We start from the raw sequence: 23,869 nt of genomic DNA on the forward strand, positions 1-23,869 counted from the left end.
TTTGCAAAACAACTTCCTTCAGTTTACCACTCTTTCCATCAGTTTCTCTCCCATTTCAACGCATTGATATTCCCTATTCCCTACCAGCAGGTGGCAAAGTTTTTCGTAACTTTTTTCTCTTCCTAGTAACAGAGCGAGAGAGAGAGAGAGCGCGCGCGTTGGTTGTTGTTGTGTTATTCTGACATTAAATTTGCTGTAATTTCATTTGTTGATACTACTAACTTTGTGGTTATTTTAGAAATGTTTCATTTAGTTTTCATCGTTCTAGATTTTAGCTATTTGTTTTTGGGGCGGGGTGGGGCATCTTTGAGTATATTTTTATTTGAGATAGTGGTACATGACACTTTTCAGTCCTAAACCACTGATAATATACACCAGCTGTTCATCATCTGCATTCTCTCTGAGCATTTCACTGATTATTATGGTTGAGTATTTCAATCATAATCATTGCTTTGTGGTCTGATGTTGATGACAACACAAAACTGATGGTAATCACGTTTTTCTATAAGTATTTCTAGCAGATTGCTGAAATTCTTGACAGCAGAGCTCAGGGGTGGTTTAAAGGCTAATACTGAGATTACTCACACAGTTGTGGTTCAGTCCATATAGCATGTATGTTTATGTATGTCCTTTATACAAGAATTAAACAAAAAGTTTGCAGTGCCTGGCGTGGCTTAGAGCATTAATGCTGCTGTAGTCATCACACCCTTGTGTGTTCCATTCCTTGAGTGCTGGTTCATGTCCATGGCAGTGCTACTCTCTTTCTCTGTTATTTTCGGATGGAGATGAGATTTCACTGAATCAACGGTTATTTTAAAAGCTGTTGAATTGCTCGACGGCAACACTTTTATAGTTATTGTTATAGTGTTTTTATATGCTCTGATATGTTCCCCCCCAAAAATCAGGGAGGGAAAGAGAAGAGTATGGACAAAGACAGGAGCAGGTTCATCAGTTCATAATGTCTCTTTCTTACCAACTTATTTCTGTCTCAGGGTCCTACTGTTTTATAAGCTCTCTTTCCAGAGATCAGAATTACTAACTTGAGGTATGGTGACATCTCAGTTAACCTTGTAAGTCATTCCAGGTTTCTGAACACTGTCAGTTGAAGGAGCCCTACATTATGAAGCAAATTCTGCACAATGAAGTATTTCACCTAAAAGTATAGAAAGGCCACAACAAATTGTCCCTTAGATTATAGATATAGTTTAGAGAGACGCTCTCCAGTGAACACTCCCTGCTACATCTGTCATTTTCAGACCTGGAGATCATTATCAGAGTTCTGGAGAGGGTCTGTATGAGGTACAAGGGCTCTTTAGCTGTGCTGTCTGATCTAAGAGGTCCCTGAAGTCTTCCCCTGTAGCAACAAAGCTATCAGCAAGGGGCAAGCTCTCTAGGATTTGTGATCTCAAAGAAGTGAGGACAGAATTGCTACAACGCACCCAGAAGTGTGTGTGTGTGTGCGTGTTGCTGGTTGATATGAATTTGACAAAGCAGTAAATGCCGGGCAGTAATGCCTCAGTGTGGTCTGTGATGCTGATGCCTGTCTTGTACTTTGAAGAATTTTTTCCTTGGTGAGATTTAATTTGACACAGAGGGCATTTCATTAGATCCCTACAGTGTCTTGGTCTACTCAGTGTTTTAGAAATGCACACTGTTTGCTTTAATTGTCACAAACAATTGCACCCCCAGAGAAAGAGGTGATAGGGTTAATTCTGGAGTAACCATTTCGCCAACCTTAGCCCCAGCCCCTACAATGTCTAATAATGTCCAGTTCTGCCATCCTCACATAATGAAGGTAATGATGATGATGATGACGACGACAACAACAATGAGGCTTCACTGGAATAATGGTTATGGTGTGGAATGTTCCCTCCAGTGGAGATAACACAGGAGGTTGGGTAGAGAAGGGGGGTAAATAAAGACAAGGTAACTAGGCCTTGTAAGTAACCACCAAACCCCTGCTTGTGCAGGACATACTTTGAGAGAGTTCTAGTTTCTGTGTTGCAGGATGAGGCCTCTTGGCTACCATTCACACAGGATAAATTGAGAGCAGTTCTACATAATTGTCCTAAAAGCAAAGCAGGTTCCTCATAATTGAAAACAGGATGTTAGAATACTTCAGAATTCAATTTCACCAAGGTTTCACCATGGTCATCTATTTATACACATTATAACGTGACACAATGAACATAAGCAACAATGGGAAACACATTTTCTCTGAGAGTGCTGGTTCTTTATTTTGACCATGAACACAAAGTATCACAATTACACTCAGTGAAAAGAACTGTATAATAATGCTAATTCAAACTTAGACTCATTGGATATGTGTAAAACTGAGACAACCACAAATCAAAAAGGAGTAATGTGTTGTTTACATTTTTCTGATCCACACCGCAGAACAGTTCACACTATTATCAGAATGATTAAATAATGTATAGAGTGACCTCACATGGGACATCATCTTGTTTATCATAGTCTTTTGTGACTGGAGTTTTGCTGGCCATTAAGTTCAAGATGTTTTCTGGACAGGTTTTTTCTTGGCCAACTCAGATTGTACCTGTTGTGGAAACTGGTCCAGATGCTGTCTTACACATGGCAAGCAGAATCGTTTGGTATAGAACAAACTGCAGTCCTAAAATGAGACAGAAATTATTAATCCACTTTGCGAAAACATTGTGAGTGCTCTTAAGCATCTATAGCATGCTGAAGGCTACAGAATTTTACCATGCTTTTAAAAACTACACCTCCATCCTCGTAATCCCTTTTTGAAGCCTTGGCCTGATTAGAGGCCACAGAAGAGGATCTGAAACTAATAGAGGGTGACTAAAAAAAAGTCAAAGTCAACCATCTTTTATTACCACTAGTTCTAGTTCTAGTGTGCATATGGCAGGCGTATCTAAACACTTCATAAATGTTGTTCAGTCAAACCAAATGTAGCCCATCACCACGAGAACACTATTTCTAGTCAGGGACCTGGTGGTGGTACCACAGAATCATCATGACATCATTTAATACCACCACCAACAGAGGTGTATGTCTGGATAAAAAGGAAATTACAGGTTAATTATGTAACATGTAATGATCTCTTTGAGAAAAACCTGCTTTTAGAGAGAGAAAGACACGGAGTGGAGGTATTATAACTTAAGTTATAACTTAACTCTCAAAAATGCATAAGGATATTAAGTGCTGACGCAATAAAATGTGAAAAACAATGAAGGGTTTCAACATATAGACACCTTACCGTGCCAACACAAACGTCCTTGTTACACAAACTGCACTTGGATCCCAAAATTAGAAACCTCTCTTTGTCAGGACTGAATGGGTCTTTCATGACAAAGCACTCCTCCAAAAGCCTGAGGCAGAAAAAGAAAAAGAAAAGAAAAAAAATCAACACAGGTTACTGAGCACTGACAATAGGAGATACTTTCTCAAAAAGTAAGCAATCACATAGGATTTGCAATGTTTTGAACTCACAATAAAACTCAGTTTGAAGAGGTACACTTACACTATAGCTCTGGTATTAGGAGGCTTCTGGCCGTAGTACGTGAATGGACTTGATAAGTCACAGACTTCACATGTAAACATTCCTCGAACAGTTCCCTCAACAGCAGTCCCCATTTAACAGTTGAGGTAACAGTCTCAAAGTACGTAACAACTGGATACTTACGGGAGCTGTGCGTTAATATATAAAACTTTTAAAATAAATCCCAGGTTATGTCGTTTTATAAAATTTCATTGAAGTTGTGTGATAGGAGAAAAGCACGCGTCCTCCATGTTTGGACTTGGAAGGGACATTTCATGTGGATTTCATATGCCTGGCTTTGCTCCTTTATGCACCATATTTAAACCGACTGCGACGTGCGAAAACACTCCTTGCTGTTGTATCCAGCTATAGCGAGGGCTATTTGGCTGCCGATGTAACTTTGAATTCGCATTAGCTACAGCGTTGCACAGGCTCTAGCTAAAATGAATGGCGCCTTGCCTCCGTACTGAGCGTGCGCATAACTGAAAAGTTGCTCGTCATCACTCCCGCCCTCTGCTTGCGCCGAAGAGATCATTTCTTGAGTGGAATTTAAAAAGGTCCCACTTAACAACGTGGTTTTTACTGTATTTATGTAGTTTTGCGTACTCACCTGACTGAAGAGTTGACATTATAAACTTAAACTTAAATTTGTTTAACTCTTCCCCAACTTTATCCGAGTCTGTAACTAATGGGGCACACGAGTTTGTTGTTTAGGTTTAAAACAAGCAACTCAAGCAGAGGAGATAATAGTTCAAAGTCAGTAAAAGGCGGAGTGTTGTGATCTCATATTTTAAAACTGTCTTTTCATATATAAGAAGACTTCATTTGAAGATGTAGTATAGAGAGCATACATTGTTGCAGAAAAGTTCATTTTACAGACGTGTAGTTGAAAACTTTGCATACATCTGAAGTATTTTCAGACTGTCATGTACCTATGCTGTGGGGGGTGGGATAAAAACAGGTAAAAACAACAGTTCAGGGTGTCAAAACATTTATATTTCCTATGCTGCATAGCCCTGAAGAAAAAGTTGACTTCTGCCCCCTTATTGTCATTGTATATTGACGGCCAAGAACCCTTAAAAGAGGGTGAAGAGATGGTTGTTTCAAAGGTTGTGAGATGTAGGTATTGGACTCACAGTTAGCTCTTTATATAGGCATAAAGTATGTGGCTAGCTGCATTTGCTAAAAATGCATGAACTGGAATTTACTGGAATAGGAAGTGGAAATGCTTAACTGAAGTCTTAAATTTCTGCTGGTGATTTACTGTTTGGGTACTAGTGGCACCAGGGCAAGAGTTTCTCTAGCAAGAGATACTTAATTAATGCATTCCTGCAGTGACTTAGAATATAACTCTCTGATCTCCACGCACGGTATGGGAGACTGAACAATGTGCTGGCGGTGAATACTACCCTCCGATGGATGACCAGGTTCTGCAGACGACGTGAGAAAGACCCTCTCCAGATTCAACCCACGCAAAGCTGCGGGTCCAGACAGAATCCCAGGCCGAGCCATCAGGGACTGTACTGAGCAGCTGGCAGATGTCCTCGCTGACATCTTCAAAATCTCACTGTCCCAGGCAGTTGTCCCCACGTGTTTCAAGTCTACTACCATCATACCAGTGCCAAAGAAGTCCCCTGTGTCCTGCCACAACGACTACTGCCCCATTGCGCTGACTCCCATCATCATGAAGTGCTTCAAGAGGCTGGTCATTAAGCACATCAAGTCCAGCCTGCCCTCCACACTGGACCCCCTCTAGTTTGCATACCGCGCTAACCGCTCCACAGAAGATGCCATAACCTTTGCACTCTACCCAGCCCTGTCCCACCTAGAGAGAAAGAACAGCTATATGGGGATGTTGTTCATTGACTTCAGCTCAGCTTTTAACACGATCATACTTCACCACCTGATCGAAAAGCTGAGCCAGCTGTGCCTTAACACTTCCCTCTGCAACTGGATGCTTGACTTCCTCACAGGGAGGCCACAGTCAGTCCAAACTGGCAGCATCACCTCCAGGACCATCACACTGAGCAACAGCACTCCACAGGGCTGTGTGCTCAGTCCACTCCTGTTCACCCTGCTGACCCATGACTGCACAGCATCATCCACCTCCAACCTCCTCATAAAGTTTGCTGATGACACTACATTGGTAGGCCTCATCAGCAACAATGATGAATCTCCATACAGAGCAGAAGTGGACCAACTGGCAGCGTGGTGCAAAGTCAACAACTCCTATCCAAACATAGGAAAAACCAAGGAGGTCATCATCGAGTTCAGAAGCACCAGCGCCCACCATTCCCCCCTGACCACCGATGGTACAGACGTGGAGAGAGTCAGCAGTGCCAAGTTCTTCGGAGTGCACATCACAGAGGACCTCTCCTGGTCCTCACATGTCACTGTGCTCTCCACGAAGGCCCAGCAGCGCCTCCACTTCCTGTGGTGCCTGAAGAAGGCAAGTCTCCCCCCATACATCCTCACTACATTCTACAGAGGCACCATAGAGAGCACTCTGACTAGCTTAATCACTGTCTGGTATGGGAACTGCAAGGCCACCGACCGCAAGTCCCTACAGCGGATAGTGAAGACAGCTGAAAAGATCATAGGAACTGCTCTCCCCTCCATCCAGGCCAGCTACGATACATGGTGCACCTGGAAGGCCCTCAGCATCGTGAAGGACCCCACCCACCCTTCCCACATCCACTTCACCCTCCTGCCCTCTGGCAAGAGGTACCGGAGCATCCATGCTGCCTCCACCAGACTATGCAACAGTTTCATTCCTCAGGCTGTGAGGTTCCTCAACGGCTTGAACTCACCTACCTGCACAAATGTTGCTGCTAGTAATTCACTGTCCATGTCAGATGCGCTTGTTATGTCTAGGTTAGTAATATGTAGGTGTTTCTGTCTTGTATATTGTATGTTGTAGATGTTTTACTCAGTACTTTCTGCTCAGTACTTTTGGGGGCTTTTTTGTCCTCAGTATTTATTGTGCACTATTTATTTGTTTTATGTGGCACTGTGGTCCTTGTGTAACGCAATCTCATTCCCTTGTATGTATGAGTCATGCATATGTGGAAATGACAATAAAAGCATTCTAGTCATGAAAAACGTCAGTATTAGACATTTAAGTCCTGATATTTTCATTTCATAAGTGTATGCAATGCCATTAAAATGATTTTTGTGAAAGGTTATAAAGGTAGAATTCCTAACCCAGACCATAACCTTAACCAATAGTAACTTCCTTTACATGCCAATGTTGTTTGAACAGTAATGATAACTGAGATGGGAATGTGGTGGCCTCTAATGAATTGTATTTCATAGAAGAACTGTCTCTCTTGGTAATTTTTCAGTTTGTGAATTCCTGACATACAAGTCATACAAGTAGAAGTAAAAGTGAGGTTTCAAACTTTTCCATTTTATTACAAGGCCATCTCAATTCCCTTGCATAGACAGATAGATAGATAGATACTTTATTTTGTCCCCGTGCGGAAACTAGTCTGCAGCACAGTCACAAGGCATTTCATCACAACATCACAGAGTCACCAATAGACATACACATACACACACCTCGCACCTTGCAACATATTCGGCTGGCTAGACTAGCTAGATATCCTGCTTATTATATATGCATTACCTGTTTAAAAACTTAATGGCTTGTGGAACAAATGTAAATTTGGATCTATTTTTAGTGAACAGAGGGGTGCAATATTGTCGCCCAGATGGCAACAATTTAAATGAAGAGGTAAGGGGGGTGCTTCTTGTCACCCACAATGTTGTTTGGCTTATTCATCATTGTGTCTCTGTAAATGCATTCTATACATGGTAATCTAATGCCTAAAAGTTTACTGGCTGTTGTTACCATTTTTCTGACTGTCTTTTTCTGTGCCTCAGTAGCATTGCCAAACTAGCAGATGATGCACAAGTTTAAAACTCTTTCAATAAAAGCACAGTAAAACATTTGAAGCATTTTGTTGTGGACATAACAATTTCTTTAAAAAGTACATTCTTTGTTATGTCTTAGTGTTTATGAAGCAAGTCCACAGGTCCCACTTAAGCTTATGGTCGAGCACAATGCCAAGGTATTTGTAATTTGTAACAAGTTGTATTGGCTTTCCATTGATAAAGGTAGGGTTAGAGGATTGCAGCTTTCTAAAACTGATGGATATTTCCTTAGTTTTAGTGGTGTTTAGGAGAAGTCTTGACTTCTCACACCAGTTTAGGAAGTATTCAAGAACTGGCCCATGCTCTTCCTCCCCATTATATAGGAGGCTCACCAAGGCAATATTGTCTGCGTACTTAATAAAGTGTCTATTAGGGAAGGTGCTGATGCAAGAGTTGGTATATAAAATAAACAGTAAAGGCAATAAAACACACTCCTGGGGGGAGCTTGTACAAGTGGTCATTTTGTCAGAGAGATTGATGTACCTGCTCTGACCTGCTGGATTCTACAGCTAAGAAAATCACCAATCCATGAAATCAAACCAGCTTCAAGTGAAAATTCTGTAACTAATATATCTGCTAAAATACTGGGTTGAATAGTATTAAAAGCAGATGAGAAGTCTACAAATGAAATCTTGGCATGAATCTTTGGTTTCTCAAGGTGGGTGTGCAATAAGTGCAACAGAGTCAGAATTGCATCTTTCAACCCCCTAGAGGCTTGGTAAGCAAATTGCAAGGGGTCCATTAGGTGCTATGTTTGTGATATAATGTACCTCTTCACTAGATACTCAAAGCACTTCATGACAGCACTTCAGCGATGTCAATGCTATTGGTCTAAAGTCATTGGGCCGTATGGGTCTGGGAATTTTTGGCATGGGTACAATTGTAGATGTTTTCCATATGGTAGGGACCTGGAGAAGATTAAGAGAGGACCTAAAATGTCAGTAAACACAGGTGCTAGTTGCACAGCTCAGTGCTTTAGAACACTTCCACAAATATTGTCCGGACCTGGGCTTTTTCATGGGTTACACTCTCTAAAAAGCTGACAGACTTCTGATTCCTTGATGGTAAGTTTAGATGAAAGGGGAGGAGGGAGGGAGGGCATCACAGTGGCAGGTTCAGCACTATTGCCACTCTCAAAGCGACAAAAGAAGGTGTTCAGCTGGTTTGCCATCTCCAGTCCCTCACTACCATGTAAGACAAGTGTAGGCTTTCCCCTTCCCTTGTGTGGAACACTGGTCACGGTTTCAATTCCTTGTCATGTCTGTCTGGGATTTCCGGATGTCGGAGTGGCTTCTATCTTTTGTTTGTAGCTGTACTTGTCCAGCTGTATTTGTCTTTTAATCTGTCTCTGTGTGTCCGTTCTAGCAGTTTTATCCTGGTTTCTGTAAGCTTCTTTAATTTGTTGGACACCCAAGGCTTATTATTAGGGATAAACTGTATTTCTGCAAGCCTCATATCTGTCTTCCATCATTTTATCAGTTTTAATTCTGAATACTCGAGACAAGTTAAAAAACTCTGTTCTGTTTCTAACAAGGTCTGAATCCACCATCCTCAAACTTAGGAACCACTCCTTTCCCTGAGTTACCAACAAAGACACTTATTTTTTTGTTATATTTTGAATTTAGCATGCTAAAATCCAAGGCAGGCTACCAGAAACAGAAATTGAAAGAATCTAAAAGTCAGGAAACATTGACCACCAATAATGTCAGAAACTGACATTGTGTTGTGTTGACACTGCGTCTGATGGCTTTATTTCTAAGAGGCTAGATAAAGAGACAGAGTCAGACCGAAACTCTCATCGTCTTACGTGCCAGTGGTGAACTGCCAGTTAGTCGACGGACAAGAATTTTAAAACTTTTATTTGTACATTCACATTTGGCCCATAAGCAAGTTCCTCAAACCCTGCTATAGCACCGCATCGACCCTGTTTCTTTTGAGCTCCTAAAAGCTAAAAAACTAGTCTTTGACTTGTGTGCTGGTTAGTGGGTCAACTTTTCCCTGATGTTGTTCCCCTGATAATGTTATCAATAACTAACAAAAATTATATAATGATGGATATGGAGTTGCAAACACTTTCATACCCCATGAAACTCAACTAAAATGATGTCAGTAGAGAGAAAAGACACAAAGCCTTTTCCCAATATGCCCTCTGTGATAAGACAAAAAAAAATCTGCAGTACAAAGTAGTTATTAACTAGTAAAGATTAAAAAAAAATCCAAGAATTATACAAATAAATAACAACAAATAGCCCTCGATTTCAGTGATACATAACAGCCGGAGTGCTATTAAGAATGTATTTTCTTTTTTCATTATAAAAACATCATTCATATATTATCTACAATTATTTAAAAGAGGTAAAAAAATGGACTTATATATGTCTATGGCTCAGTGTGGCTAATATTCAAGCATGGCGTAAAGTATCACACTGTAAAATTCAGGATCACAGTTGCCAGTGTTGTTCATTTGTTTTCAGGCAGTATACAGGTAAGATGTATTGATAGAGTCTGCAGTCATACAGGTGCTAGCTGGCTAGCTCATTTCACTCGACCACTTGTCATGCTACTCTCAGTGTTGAAGTGAAACTTGGAGGTATATCTTTCTATAGAGCTGAGACCTGCAACCTGCAGTAACTGATCTGGGATAAATGAAGGTTAAACCAGTAATTTGTCATTTTGATGGTCAAGTAGTTTGCTGTGTGATGGAAAGATATATATATATATATATATACACACGCATTAGTGGACCTGTAGTCTCTGTCCATCATTTATTAGACCCTGAGAATGTCTCTGGCTGCATCAGAGTGTCACTAAGAAATGACCAATTCTGTCTAGAGAGCTGCACGGGAATAGAGACAGTGGTAATACCGAGGTGTTCCACAGTAATCCATGGATACAGAGTCAAAATATAAAATATTCCCGTGGTGATGGCAGAAATTGGAGTGGGCTTAATGGTATTACCATAGGAACAGTAATGAAATACAGTTCATATCATATATATTATATATATTCATATATATTAAAACTGCCGTAACAGTAATGAAAGGACCCCTTAAAGTCTTTTTTTTTTACAACAGTTAGGCATGTGAATATTGTATCTTATTTGTAAGGTAGGCTATGCATCATTACTCCAGCACCCCCTGGTGGTGTGGTACACAAAGCAGTACTGTCCTTAGCACCATTGGGTGGCTGCTCTCTTTGAACTGTCATGAAAGTACTTACAGCAGATATCCAGTCACCCATTTGTAAGAAAAGCAACTGTCTAGAGTTTGAGTGGAACAGTGCCAGAGGCGACATCTGTAAAAAATTCATTTCGATTATAGCTGATGTACAAACCGCTGCAGGGGAGTAGGGACAGCAGTAGCACCATGATGTTCTACGGTAATCTATGTGTATGGGAGAAAATTGAATTTATGTCTGTGGTGATAGTGGAAATTAGTGTGGGATTTTAAGTATTACCAAGGGAAGAGTAATGAAATGTATATTAACACTGTGGGATGGGGTGGAGTCTGTGTTAAGGGTACCAGGACAATTGAGGATGGGGACAGAATTTTGACCCAGTGCAGCTCTCTAATTCTGACCATTGGATCAAAGGTAATTCTAAATTTATGAAACAACCCAACCAGTTGTCTTAGTGAAGCAAGAATAAGCAGTTTTTCTCTGGTTTTAGGCAAGGCTTTGTGCTCAGTACATATCCCTGTAAATCTCCTGTAGAAGTGGGTGCAGAGAAGTATCCTCTGTCTTCTTGATCTCCTGCACCAGCTGAGCATGCTCAGTCACAAGCTGCCGAAGGTCTGCCAGTTTCTGAAGCAGCTTGGGAAAGAGGAAAGTGTTGTCTGGGTGGTTGGCCAGCAGGTGGAGTCGAAGAGCATGAACGATGCTTTCCTGAATGCATTCAACATGAGAGACGTTTACCAGTCCTGGCCGATCTAGAGAGAGGGAGGGAGAGAGAGCGTGTGTGTTTAAGATGGATTCCTCGGTATGAACTGTCCTCCAGTGTAAGAGTATTACATCAGTAATAAATTGCTAAGGAATAAATCATTAAAATTAAAAAATAAAGCAATTTAAAAAAAAATTATAGTCTTTACCTTTCTTAAGTAAGTATAAAACTGAAGAAAGTTGGCAAGGCCATACTACATACAGTTTAACAATCTTCTGAATGCTAATAAAACTGATAAAGACATGATATGTTTCAGTTCTTGTTCTTACATTCTGGGATTTAACTATAAAGAAACTAACTATTCACAAAGTGAGCGACATAACAGCGCAACGTAAAGGTCTGCAAAGAAAGTCTGCACAACTACCTAGTGATTACACAGAATAACATAATAAAGAAGGGGAGACTGGTGGCATTTTTAACTCTTTAACCCTGACAAAAGAACTAAACCATCAGGTGGAGTGACATGCTGTGTACCATACCTCCACAGCATATGATGGCTGCCACAAAGAGAGCCAGGTCACTGTCATCCAGCTCCAGAGAATTGAACCTCGTGGCAAACTGAAACTTGGGCTCCATCATGTCACTGAAGGGTCTGCGCAGACTCTTGAGGAACTCCCTAGTGATGAAGCCGTTGCCACGGGCGACCAGCAGCCCGTCTTTGTTCATACAGGAGGCTAGCAGTGTGAAGAATGCCTCATAGACACCATACTTCAGCAGCGTTACCTGGTCATTCAAGTCCAGGCTGGAGAAGCCTGGCACAGCCTTGGCAAACTCTGTAAGCTCCGTCACAGTCTCCACTGATGTATACTGGCAACAGCGGAATAACCGTGCCTCCACCTCCCTGTCTTGAATCTCTGCATGCTCATCCACAGCTCCACCTCCCAGTAGGGAGACAAGAGTCTGTTCAGCCAGTTGTAGAGTCTCTGTGTCATGGATAACTAAGGGCTGCCACAGGAGAAGAGAGAATTAAGAGACTGGATATGTCTGAGGCTGATAGACTGAATCACATCTTCATTGTTTATACTGTTTATTCTTGTATGAATCGTTTCAAGATAAATTTAATGAAATGTCTCTAAATGAATAGCTCCTCATACATTTATGTTAAAGTTCCCGTGGTAATGCTACAGTTACAAATCAGTTAACTTCTTGATAAGAAGAGCCACAGTCCAAGATCATCCACAGACTACAAAACTGGACCAGTATTGACCTTAGTACTGTTCTGTTCCAACTTACTGGAGTGCTGGTCTTGCCTGTGAGAAAGACACGTGCTTTGGCCTTGTTCATGTGGAAGTGGTTAAGGTAGGCTTCATAAATCTGTCTGACCAGAGACTTCATGTCAGAGAGCTGGGTCTCTCCCTCCTCCTTCTCTCCAGTCACCAATTCAGCCTTAAGCTTTAGCTTCTCTGACTGAGGCATTCTCCCAAACCGGATTGCTACGGGACATAGGAACCGAAAAATAAATACCTGATTAAGAAAAATGTTACATACAAAGAGAAATCCACATATGCACCATTCAAATATATATTAACACATGAATATATGTTAGCATGTGCACTCAAGCTCGCTCCAAACAGTGGATATGTTATCGGTGGTCTCACAAAACTCCTACATGTGCCACACAGGTAATTTAGGCTCTAAAGGTACCACTACCTGGACAAAGGGCAGAAACAGTATGTTGAACTAGTGTGATATGATCCTAATCTGAGTTCACAGTGAAGTGCACTGGGTTAAACTAACACTGGGACTGTACATGTGATAATATGGTAACATTACCTGACCTACAAGGGTCAAGGATAGTTTGGCATATAGAACAGAAAAAAAGTAGAAACAGATATGTGATGTAATGTAAAGTATGCTCTACTGTAAGCACATACAGTATTTCTAGAATAGTTTTGCCTTGATCATTTTACAGGGTTAAAGTCCAGTGTATCTCCACGTCAGCAGGTTCAGGGTAAGTAAAAAAAAAGTGCTTTGCAGTCCACCACTAAAGTTCGGTCAAAACTTTGAAATGATTGTGAGTAGGAATACAGTTAATGGTTTTAGATGGAATGATTAAAGAATTCTATATGAGAATGTTTCCATCATGAGCTAGTTTTACATTTTAAAACTTCTCAAAACAACAACTACTTCAGGGTGATTTTTTGGTCCTACAGGTATTATAAATATTGCATGTAACATTTATGTAATTAATAGAAAAAATGTATTAGGCCATCCAGGCACAAACACTTTTCATGTTACTCAGTACTGCTTTGAACATTGCTAAGGTGGTGTTACTGTTTTACAACATTATGGGGATCTAGATTTGAAGAACATATTGACAATTACGCATTGCTACAAATGCACCAAGACGTTTCACTGGCACAAGTGTTTAACTACGTTACACTCTAAAATTTTAATCATCAACAAGAACATACAAGAGGACCTACAGCTCTATATTTGTGGCATTTCTCACTTCTGCTTTGTGACAAATCACCATGGTACATTCTTACCATTATGGGACATGCCTACAGAAAGGCACTTGTGGAAGCGGCAGTACTGGCACTTGTTTCGATTCTTTTTCTGGATTTTACAATTTCGCTCGCACTTGTCATACTCTAACTTCAAGCGTACAGTCCTCCTGAAGAAACCCTGTAGAACAATAAAAAGACAATGATATAAGTGTGGATCTTCAAAGAACCAGTGCTTGAACAGAAAGAAAAAATCTGACAGTATATTGCTAATTTTTGAATAAAACCAATAGGATAAATACACTGTTAAACTATGATCTGGGTGAATACTCGACTCTGATTGGCTGAAAGCTAAATATATTCAAGTATTCAAGTATGTATTCAAGTTAAAACCACTGAATACATAAGTAGTTCAAATCAGGTGTAACCACAGTTCTAAATTCATACGCTGCTAGCAAAGTTCCGATCCTGTGTAACCACAGCAACATACTGATGCATTAGCTGGACAAGTTTTACCCTAGAACCGCAGGCTAATCTTAAATAGGCTAGCCTACTATGCCTGACCTCCTGTAGTGAAGTTTTCTTAAAAGCTAATCATTCGAGCTAACGTTCAAAAAGTAGGCCTAATGTATACTCAATTCATCACACAAGCGATTGTATGCCATTCAGCTCTCCACAGAGCAGTTTGGCTATAACAAAATTCTGTCATTTTTGTGAAAACAATGCAAGATGTAGCTAGTCAACAATCCATGATAGCAAACATTCTGTGAGACTATTCTGACCTTCACTCAAAATTTTAATACTATGTGCATTGAATGACGTCGATGTTACAGCAAAATCTCACTGTTCAGAAAGTACTGTACACTATACACTCGTGGTAAAAGACATTCAGTAGTAATCAATGACTATAACCTATGAAAAGAACAGCTCAACTGGCCAGAATGGGAATTGGATAAACGTGTATCTATTTATGTATCTATCTATCTATCTATCTATCTATCTATCTATCTATCTATGTATTTGTGTGTGTGTGTGTGTGTGTGTGTGTGTGTGTGTGTGTGTGTGTATATTATATATATATTTGACTGACGTATATGGGTATACATCAGTCAAGTATTTGAGCCCTGTTGCTGCCTGTTATCCATAAATGTATTATGTAAGCTTAGTTCACACACAGTCTAGGAACACATGTCACTAAATAAATGTGTGTATGGAAGAGTGCATGCATACTAGAGGAGGCAAGGTCAAACAACAACAGACTGCTGACTGCAGTTACCTAAGCAAACTGGAGCTTTACACGATTATATGCAATGACCACTTGTACGGTTTAACCCTATAAAATTGTTCATCAATGCAAAGATTTACATGTTAAAGCATTATTGTACACTCAGTAATTACTCATTTATGAGACTGCCATCAAGTGGTATCATGTTTAACATGCAATGAGAGTCTTGAACATGTCCATAACATACACCACCATCTTATGTCACCCTGTTATGAACCTGATCACAGACTTTCTTTACTCATGCTAAACCCATGGTTTACCATTACTTCTCGGAGAAGTGATCAAGCACAGTACTGATACAGTTATTGTTCTGTTCCAGCTTGGGAGGCTTGCCTCCCAACCTCTCATTTCAACGTGTAAAATTAAATTCAAATCAAACCTGTCAGTTTACTGAATGATTGCACTGCACCTAAGTGTCCTTTTCTCTGTGGAACAAGCGAGGTTGCTACAGCATGTGCACCCGTGTATTGATCTAACTGAAAAGGGAAGTTAGAGGAAGTGAGTTACAACACAATAAAGTGATATATGTTCACTAATAGTTGATGACCACTACCTTAATGCCAGGGCTATTCAAAAAGATGAGTTGTCTCTGTGCATTCAAACAGTCAGTGTTATGTTAGAGTTAGTAATTCACCTCCAGAGAAGCTGTCCTCCACGTGCCTGTCTATGGAAATACGTATAAAACCAGATCTCAAAGTGGCATGAGTGGGATAGTGAGCTATAAAAAGCCTGTGTGACGCACCTTGGAGCTCTGTGACCACCTCATGCAGGAAAATAGAACAAAGGGATCAGAGCTCTAACATTATTTCCAAACATCAACAACTCTGCAAAAAGCAGCAAGATGAATCACACCTTTATTGTACCATTTGCTATGATGGCAGGGCGGGGCCAAGAGTACCTCCATGTTGCAAAATACATAGCAAAATAATAATAATAATAATAACAACAACAACAACAACAACAAAAACAGATGCTGAGATCAGAAAAGTGTATTTATGTGGAGCAGGGCTACATTGATTTAAATCAGGAGAAATTCACTAGCATGTCATTTATGGCAATAAACAGGGCAGAGAGAGGATGAATATGCTTAAAAAAATATTGGGACTGTTTTACTTCAGGCAATAGCTTTTAACTTTCTAATTTGAGAAAGAAGACATTCTTGCCTCTAAAAGGTCACACAAAACAACATAAGACAACCAGCTACAGGAGCTATTCTAAATTCCAGTGGCAAATACCTAATAAAAATTAGGCCTGAAGCAATTGATATTAAGGCACATGACAGAATAAAGTGTTTAGTTTGCTCAAGTTTCAAATAAGACTACCACTGGAAGCTTGACATGAACTCGTACTGTGTTTACATCACAACTTGACTTTTGCCTAGTAGGGGAAAGGTGAAAGTGTGAGGTTGCTCTGAGGTAAGTCCTTCACATGACATACCTGATGTTTTTCCACTGACGACATGTGTGTGTGTGTGTGTGTGTGTGTGTGTGTGTGTGTGTGTGTGTGTGTGTGTGTGAGAGTGCCTGTGTCTGTGTCTGTGTGTGAGTGTCTGTGTGTGTGTGTGTGTGTGTGTGTTTGTGTGTGTGTCTGTGTGGTTAGCATTATTCTGACCTTGCACCCTTCACAGGCATGCACACCATAATGGAATCCCGAGGCCCTGTCAGAACACACTCTGCATTCCAGGTTTAGAGGACTGGAGGACAGTTGGTCCTGTCCTGAGGCTGCTCCAAATATGCCTGAAGATGGACTGGACACTGGGGTCAGCATATCTACAAGAGAGGCACACACACAATCAATGACCCTCTACCTGGATCTGTCACTTATGCATAACTTTCAAAATATACCTCTTTTGAGTATCTGTTTTTGAGTATTTTTCCCTATTTCTCACAAAATGGCATACCCAATTCCCTGTACTCCTGTATCCCTGCAATCCCATGTTCCCCTGTACCAATGCAAGTGTGAGGACAAGCACGTGCATCCTCCAATACGCATGAAGTCCACCATTGCTTCTTTTCACCTGAAACCGTATAAACATTTCCATGGGAACAGAGTGCATGTGGAGGCCCATGTGCTCTACAAGCTCTACAAGTGCTCTATCAATGCTAGGAGTCAGTGAATGTAATGACAGGGAACATGCCCCCGTCTAAGCTGTCTCTCCCAGAACACAGGCTGTCGTGTTCTGAGCCACGCCCAACACAGCTGGTGCTAACATTAGGATTCGAACTTCCTTCCTAATATAAGTAGAAAGAATTTCCTTCTTATGTGTAAGCATGATATCGATGCCAAGGGGGAAGAAATGCCTAATTCACTTTTAATGTAAGTATGTCATGACTCTATGCTCTTGCAGCATGGCTTCACTACGAGGGATTTGAGTCAAGTCAGATGACAGCGGGTTGCTTCTTTTAAGTGGATCAGTGGAAACAATTTCGTTCAGGCACTGAGAAAGTTGAATTTAAATACCACACTGAGAGGAAAAAGGAAGCCTGTGGGATGAAATCATCTTGACTTGGATCAGATATCGGTAGTTAAATATGACCTCAAAGAAGAGCTGCTGGAAAGCTGCTCTCTATATTTTGAACACAGTCCTGCATTTCTTTTTGGTAATGTTGTGTAATGTGCATGTCTTTATAATAATAAACTGTGTGTCACTGTAGTACTGAATCATTATTGCATACTTACAAATGCACATATAGTATTAATATGTGCATTTTTAAAACTGCTACCTATGTGTGCAGACAAAGGTATGAGGTGAGTGTATTCCATATCTCAGGTGCACAAAAACAAAAGTCTAAAGCAGTCTTTTTGGGGGGGTTTTGGGGTTTTTTTTTGCAATATACAGGTCAAAAGTTTCTACAATAAAAAGTTTCTGAAGCTTCTGTTCTGTATGTTTGTTTGTATATTTGAAGTGGTCAGTACCGAGGGTGGTGCTCTCCGAGCTCAAGCTGGAGGATAGGTGATCGGGGAGGTGCAGATAGCTGAATGCGTCACTGTCGATTGAGTGGGAGATGTCCTCCAGCCCCTCCATGTCCTGTATGAGCTCCCCACACAGCGGACTGTCCAGTATGGTGTCTCCCAAAGGAGACAATGGGCTGCTGGGACTCGCCAGGTCGACCATGGTGATGGATCACCCCAGGCACTGAAACATTCATGAGACTGCAGAAGGAAGGAAGGGGAGGGAGGGAGGGGGAGAGACACGGTATGTACGTGAATAACGTTCCAAGGTCTCCGAAGTCAGACTCTGAGACAAGAGGTCCCCTGTGACTGGGGCTACACCCAAAAGTCCACACTTGCCTCTTAAGAATAGCAGGTGTGTGTGTTTGTGTGCGAGACCTTGCTCTGTTTGCTTTGAAGGTCCAGAGTGTGAAGGATATTCACTGTGCCCACTGTGTAAATACTGTGGAAAATTATCCCACCTTATCTCAGATAGCTTCACTGGTCAAAGATCATGAGCTTCATTGATTATAGCACTCAGTGTGGCCTAAGTCAAATTAATATTTATAATCGAGTATTTGAGCGGAGAAAGAAAACATGTTCATGGTCACATTTGGAGAAAGAAAAAAAACCCCGACAGCCTTTAAACTATATAAAGAGTTGTCAAGATGTACAGTCCTTTTGACAAAAGTCTGTCTGATTAATTTGGTTTTGGCATTTACATTAAAACTGTCACTTAAAATGTCATTTAAACACTCCCTCCAAGTCAAGTGAACATATGCACTCCATGTGTTCAATTCTACTTATTCCATAGTCTTTATATTAAGGTCTCCTGCCATAACTTGGCAACCATCCAATGTACATATACGTGAAGCAATACAGACACATTAAAAGTCCACAAAGGTACATCTTCAATGCTGAAGAACCAATAATGCTCTATCATTCAACTGGTTCATGGTTCTGTTATCATTTTATTACTCTTCTTTCCATCTTTATGTCATCTAAAAGTATGCTTTTATGTTACCGTATATTCTAAGCCTTGAAGCGAATGATTGCTAAAATATATTTCTAGTAGCAGAGACCCTGAGTAATTTTGTCCTATAATTTCCTGGAAGTATATGAAGAATAGACTCATATCTAATGAGGCACACAGAGAAACACTCCTCCTGGATCTTTTGACTGCAATCCATGTGCATAACTTACAAATTTCCAAAGTTGTTTCCAAACCAGTCTGTGGGGGGACCAATATGAGTTTCAAAACTCGTCTGCTCTCTCCATTGCTGTAAATTTTATCAAGTGGAACGACTGAAATCTTACCCAGCTGTTCACATATGTTTGCCTCCAGCCATTGTAGAGATATGAAACCTGAGTTTGGCCAGTTCCCCTCTCAACAGGACAATGGACAGTTTAACCCAGTGCCATAAAGTCAGTACCCAGCCTCAAAGCCCATACAAACATCTATGTGTGTGTAAGTTTGTGTGTATTAGAAGCAAAATGCACTGACTGGAGGAAGGAAAACTGAGCACAGCATACCAAAAGCATACCAGGAGTGGGAGAGAAAACACACAGACACACACAAGCACGTGCACATATATAAACACACACAAGTGAACAAGACTGCTGCATTACAACACACATCTGGGGCCAAAGCCAAACTCCTCAGCTATCTTATTGTATGACCAGCTGAATCACTAACCAACAAAACCATACTCTTGCATTACCTCCCAAACCGTCCATTCAGCAAAGGTAAACTAACTCTTCCCACTAAACTGTAACCCAGAAACAAGGCTGCTAATTAATGACTAAATGACTACAAACTGCAGAAAAAGAATGACAATGCAATAATCCTACAGAGTCCTATGGAGAGAAATAGTGAGTCTTATGACATTTTCTGGCAAAAAAAAGGGTGCTGAATCTTAAACACCACCCACATGCTCTCTGCAAACAAACACCACCCCATGGAGTAGTCAGAGTTGCCTATGTGCTTCAGAGGAACCAAACTGTGAAGGGTCAAAGCTTATTGTCCCCAAACTCCACTCAGCCCTGACTGCCCTCTCTTCTCAAGAGGACAACAAATGACACTGGGATTCAAGTCTGAACCACTGGATAAGAGGAAACAAGAGACTTCTCTTAATCTGGAGTGACAAATTTACCTTATAGGCTACATAATTAAAATTCATTGGTTCCTCTATACTATATATGACAGTGATGGAGGTCGGTGCAAATCCAAGAGGAAAGCCCAGTGGGAAAATATGTGTTCAAAGTGAATCAGAGCCCAAATAAAATGAACCAGTTCATTAGTTTGCAACCCACAACATGACTATCAGTTATGACAGTGCACAAGACATATACATGCAATGATCCACTGCACTGTCCATGTAACACTGATCCAACCAAAAATCAGAAAGCAACTTGGAGGACAAATGCAATAGCAACAAAATAAGACATCAGTCTACACAAGGACAAACTGCATTCAACCAAAGTCTATGCAAGAAACCTAAAATCCCTGTTTAACCCCAAAGCTACAAAAGACCCTCTCTTCCCTTTACATTATCTGAAACATGCCCTTCCAATAACTACAATAACAACATCAAAATAATGAGTGAATGTTAAAACAAAGCAGAATGAAATCAGTGCTTACCAGACCACTCTTCACGAGCACATTACATCCCCAGCCAATAAATACACTCACCCCTGCTAGGGACAAAGTCCAAAATGTCCCATGTTACAGTCCTGCCTCTTCCAGCAGAGCAGAGCTTTGGAAAGTGGCCAGAGGTAGAAGGCAAACACAAACCCCACGCATCAGATAAGATGGCTTTATCTCAGACTATAAGCAATCATAAACATGTGGATGCTCCGATTTCAACAATAGGATGGCGTGTCCTTAAAAGCTCTCCATTAAACACCCTGTCTGCATCCTGCCTGTTAATGACATTATACCTATACAGACGCCAATGGGCCTGGCTACAGTCCCCTCAGTCCAAGAGTTGGACAAACAGAGGGACAGAAAACCTAAACTGTTTCAGCACGGAGCTGGATATCACATGATGTAACAAAGGCAACACGTAACAAAACGTATTGCCATATTATACAAGCACGCTGATAGGCAAGGCAGCATGTCTTTCTCTGTACAACAGCAAGTACCTGTATGTTTCTATCTGTCATGACCTTGGTGACACACAGAGGGTCATGGAGGTTATGTTTTAGTCAACTCTGGGTCTGAGCATGCAGGCAACTATCACTGTCAGTAAAAGCAAAGAATGGTATTGATAACAAAGTCCATAAAAGGCAGTGCTGACATATAGCCATAATAAAAACTAAAGTGAACCCTAACAATGTTCTCAGGCTTATAGATGCATGGTGAAAAGGATTTGGTTAAGCAAATGTAACCTGAAACGTACTACTGATGGTCCCAAGGATATCATCAAATGATTATAGATTTGGCATTTAAGAAAATGGGCTTTTTTAAAAAAAAAAACTGATATGAATCACAAATACACATTGTAAGAGATAAGAGGATCCATAGCGCACTTGAGTCAGATAAATAAACCTTGGGTAAAACATTTCACACGGAACACGCCCTTACTATACCTTCTCTAATTACCATGCATTCTGGCTTAGTAATGACCATAAAGTTTGTATGGTGTCAGTTATGGTTACCCTGCATTCTGTGAAATATCTATTGAAAGAACAGGAGCCACATGCACTGCAAAGAAGGGGTTCATTTCAAAGTCTTAACATTTGATAAATAGAGTAAGCTGCAGAGTCAAACCAAAAACTGGCATACATCTATAAAATATTCCAACTGGGATACCATAAACCAGCACAATTTTTATTAAAATACATTTACAAAATAGTGGCCTTAACAGAGAATAAGTAATTAATAAATCGAGGATATATATCCATCCATTTATATATATGGTTCTATAAGTGCTAGAGTAAACAGGGTTATCTTGGGCCGCACACACTTGTTATCATTTGTTATTCAGTAACTAAATTACGAATACAAATATACAAATAAAAATTAAGTGGATACCTTGCTACAGCGGTCTCTTAGAATGGAAGGCAACATAACGTGTGCCAAAGAACAGCTGCTGTTTGCATGCAACAATTTGATTATCACTCCATAGAGAAACAAAGTTGTAACATGCACGTTGTACGCGTTACGAAGTTGCACCGCACTGCGACGCGCCAGTTGCACACTGCAAAGTTTTATCTTACGAAACTTAAGGATTTATAAATCATATATATGTCATTTCTAGTGAGCATACTCTGATTCAAAGTTTCCTGATGTGACAATACGAGTCACTTCTAACAACGTCGATAAACGCAGGCGCGTACAGTTTTCAAAGCGTTATCTATGCCTTACTAGCGCAACGTAAACTGCCGAAGCCTAAACGTCCATACCGGAAAGAATCGCGATGAGTTCACAAGCCGTCGGCATTTAATGTGCGAGTGCCGTAGTAATCAAACGTCCTTGATCCTCCGCTGATACTACTGCTAAACTGCCCTACTAAAAACACAAATAATAACATAAAAATATAAATACAAAATAAAAAAATATATAAAACGCACCCTCCTTCCGGATGTGATGCACGAAAAAGATCCATACACATACAAACACACCTCCTGACACACCTATGTATTCAGCGAATAGGAGCAAGCCATTTTGGACCAAAAAAAAAAAAAGACACGCCCCCAACTAGAGCGCATTGTATGGAGGAGGATCTCGCATCTGATATAATATTGTACAATATTGAAGATCAGTTATAAATAGTGTACTGTAAAAAGGCATACATATAAGTTACACCGAGTCCCACCTTTGTTTTATTAAGAAATCATTTTTAATAAGTAGATGAAAAAGCTCATTTAGTCTTATAAAACATCAGAGACAAAGATCTCCTCATAATCTACGATGCTGTGATTCTAACACTGTACAGATGTCGCATGCATATCTGTCTCTGTCATGACCCGCTTATTTCTTTAATAACTATAAGCGTAAATGGAAGATTAGACTGTTGAGTCACGAAGAGCCCACTGTCTCGACAAACTTCAAAGAACAGTTAAAAGACAGTGGGGATGAATTAATTTTGTCATACGAAATATGTTGGTATAATACGTGATAGGAAAAGATAAAAGGATCTGTGAGGCCATCTACTGTTTGCATGTGGTACTTCAAGTACACTATTCTGAATTAGGGAAAGTTCGAGATATTGTATAGATCTGTGTGGAATATTTAATAACAGTGAAAATGAAAATAGAGGTTTCCATGTAATACAGATACATTTTTCACTGTGTGCATTGACTAAGGATGTAATAAGAATATGCTTCTGATATCTGAAGCAGCATTAATTGTAGCTCAACGTTCCTCTAATCTGTGGACCATGAAGTAATTTTGTAAACATTTAAATTTATACTGAACACATGAAAATTTCAGATACCTCATGGAATTTGACACCTTAAGCTCATGTGTTACACACTAGAATTAATGAAGATTATAGCTGCTGCTCAGAAGAAAAAAAAAATAACCCACCCTAATTCATTACCAATGTCCATGTGGACTCATAAGTATAACAATGACTGTAACAATGTAATACAGTGAGTGGTGCTCCTTATAGGCCATAAAAATGCAGCCTGTGCCACTCTCCTCATGTTCCTCTGGGTGGCAGCCAGAGCCCATAAATACTGAAAGAGTGAAAGGAGAATCTGTGTAGCAACATGTGGCTATTAAGTTAACACTGGCTAATGGATGTCAGGGCCAATGCACATATTTTATTTACAGGACAAATAGCTTTGTGAGCAGCCTAAGG

The 23,869-nt window shown here is 40.3% G+C and overlaps 2 protein-coding genes across 3 annotated transcripts; both read right to left on the reverse strand.

Moving 5' to 3' along the window:
* Positions 1-2,266: 2,266 nt before the first annotated feature.
* Positions 2,267-3,955, reverse strand: cdpf1 (cysteine rich DPF motif domain containing 1). Its single transcript, XM_030785032.1, has 3 exons — positions 3,506-3,955; positions 3,242-3,353; positions 2,267-2,632 (listed from the first exon to the last, which is right to left on the reverse strand). The coding sequence occupies exons 1-3, from the start codon at positions 3,616-3,618 to the stop codon at positions 2,510-2,512; spliced, it is 348 nt and encodes a 115-aa protein (XP_030640892.1). The 5' UTR covers positions 3,619-3,955; the 3' UTR covers positions 2,267-2,509.
* A 7,115-nt stretch (positions 3,956-11,070) lies between these two features.
* On the reverse strand, positions 11,071-18,275 carry pparaa (peroxisome proliferator-activated receptor alpha a). Of its 2 annotated transcripts, XM_030767332.1 has the most exons (7): positions 18,045-18,275; positions 17,029-17,145; positions 16,740-16,897; positions 13,886-14,024; positions 12,630-12,829; positions 11,876-12,341; positions 11,071-11,385 (listed from the first exon to the last, which is right to left on the reverse strand). In XM_030767332.1, exons 1-7 carry the CDS (start codon positions 18,241-18,243, stop codon positions 11,141-11,143), a joined length of 1,524 nt encoding a protein of 507 aa, XP_030623192.1. In that variant the 5' UTR covers positions 18,244-18,275; the 3' UTR covers positions 11,071-11,140. The 2 variants fall into 2 exon arrangements, with proteins under 2 accessions (XP_030623192.1, XP_030623201.1); XM_030767341.1 differs by lacking the exon at positions 17,029-17,145.
* Between the last annotated feature and the right edge of the window lie 5,594 nt (positions 18,276-23,869).

This window comes from Chanos chanos, chromosome 1 (genome assembly GCF_902362185.1).
Source record: "Chanos chanos chromosome 1, fChaCha1.1, whole genome shotgun sequence".
Taxonomy (NCBI): domain Eukaryota; kingdom Metazoa; phylum Chordata; class Actinopteri; order Gonorynchiformes; family Chanidae; genus Chanos; species Chanos chanos.

Excerpts from the sequence above, each read along its gene's own strand:
- pparaa (XM_030767332.1), bottom strand. The coding sequence starts at position 18,243 with ATGGTCGACCTGGCGAGTCCCAGCAGCCCATTGTCTCCTTTGGGAGAC. Across the intron at positions 14,025-16,739 it reads ATGCCTGTGAAGGGTGCAAG|GGTTTCTTCAGGAGGACTGT; the intron begins GTCAGAATAATG and ends ATTGTTCTACAG. Across the intron at positions 12,830-13,885 it reads TGTAGGCATGTCCCATAATG|CAATCCGGTTTGGGAGAATG; the intron begins GTAAGAATGTAC and ends TATGTCCCGTAG.
- cdpf1 (XM_030785032.1), bottom strand. The coding sequence starts at position 3,618 with ATGGGGACTGCTGTTGAGGGAACTGTTCGAGGAATGTTTACATGTGAA. Across the intron at positions 3,354-3,505 it reads CCTAATACCAGAGCTATAGT|GCTTTTGGAGGAGTGCTTTG; the intron begins GTAAGTGTACCT and ends TTTCTGCCTCAG. Across the intron at positions 2,633-3,241 it reads AGGACGTTTGTGTTGGCACG|GACTGCAGTTTGTTCTATAC; the intron begins GTAAGGTGTCTA and ends GTCTCATTTTAG.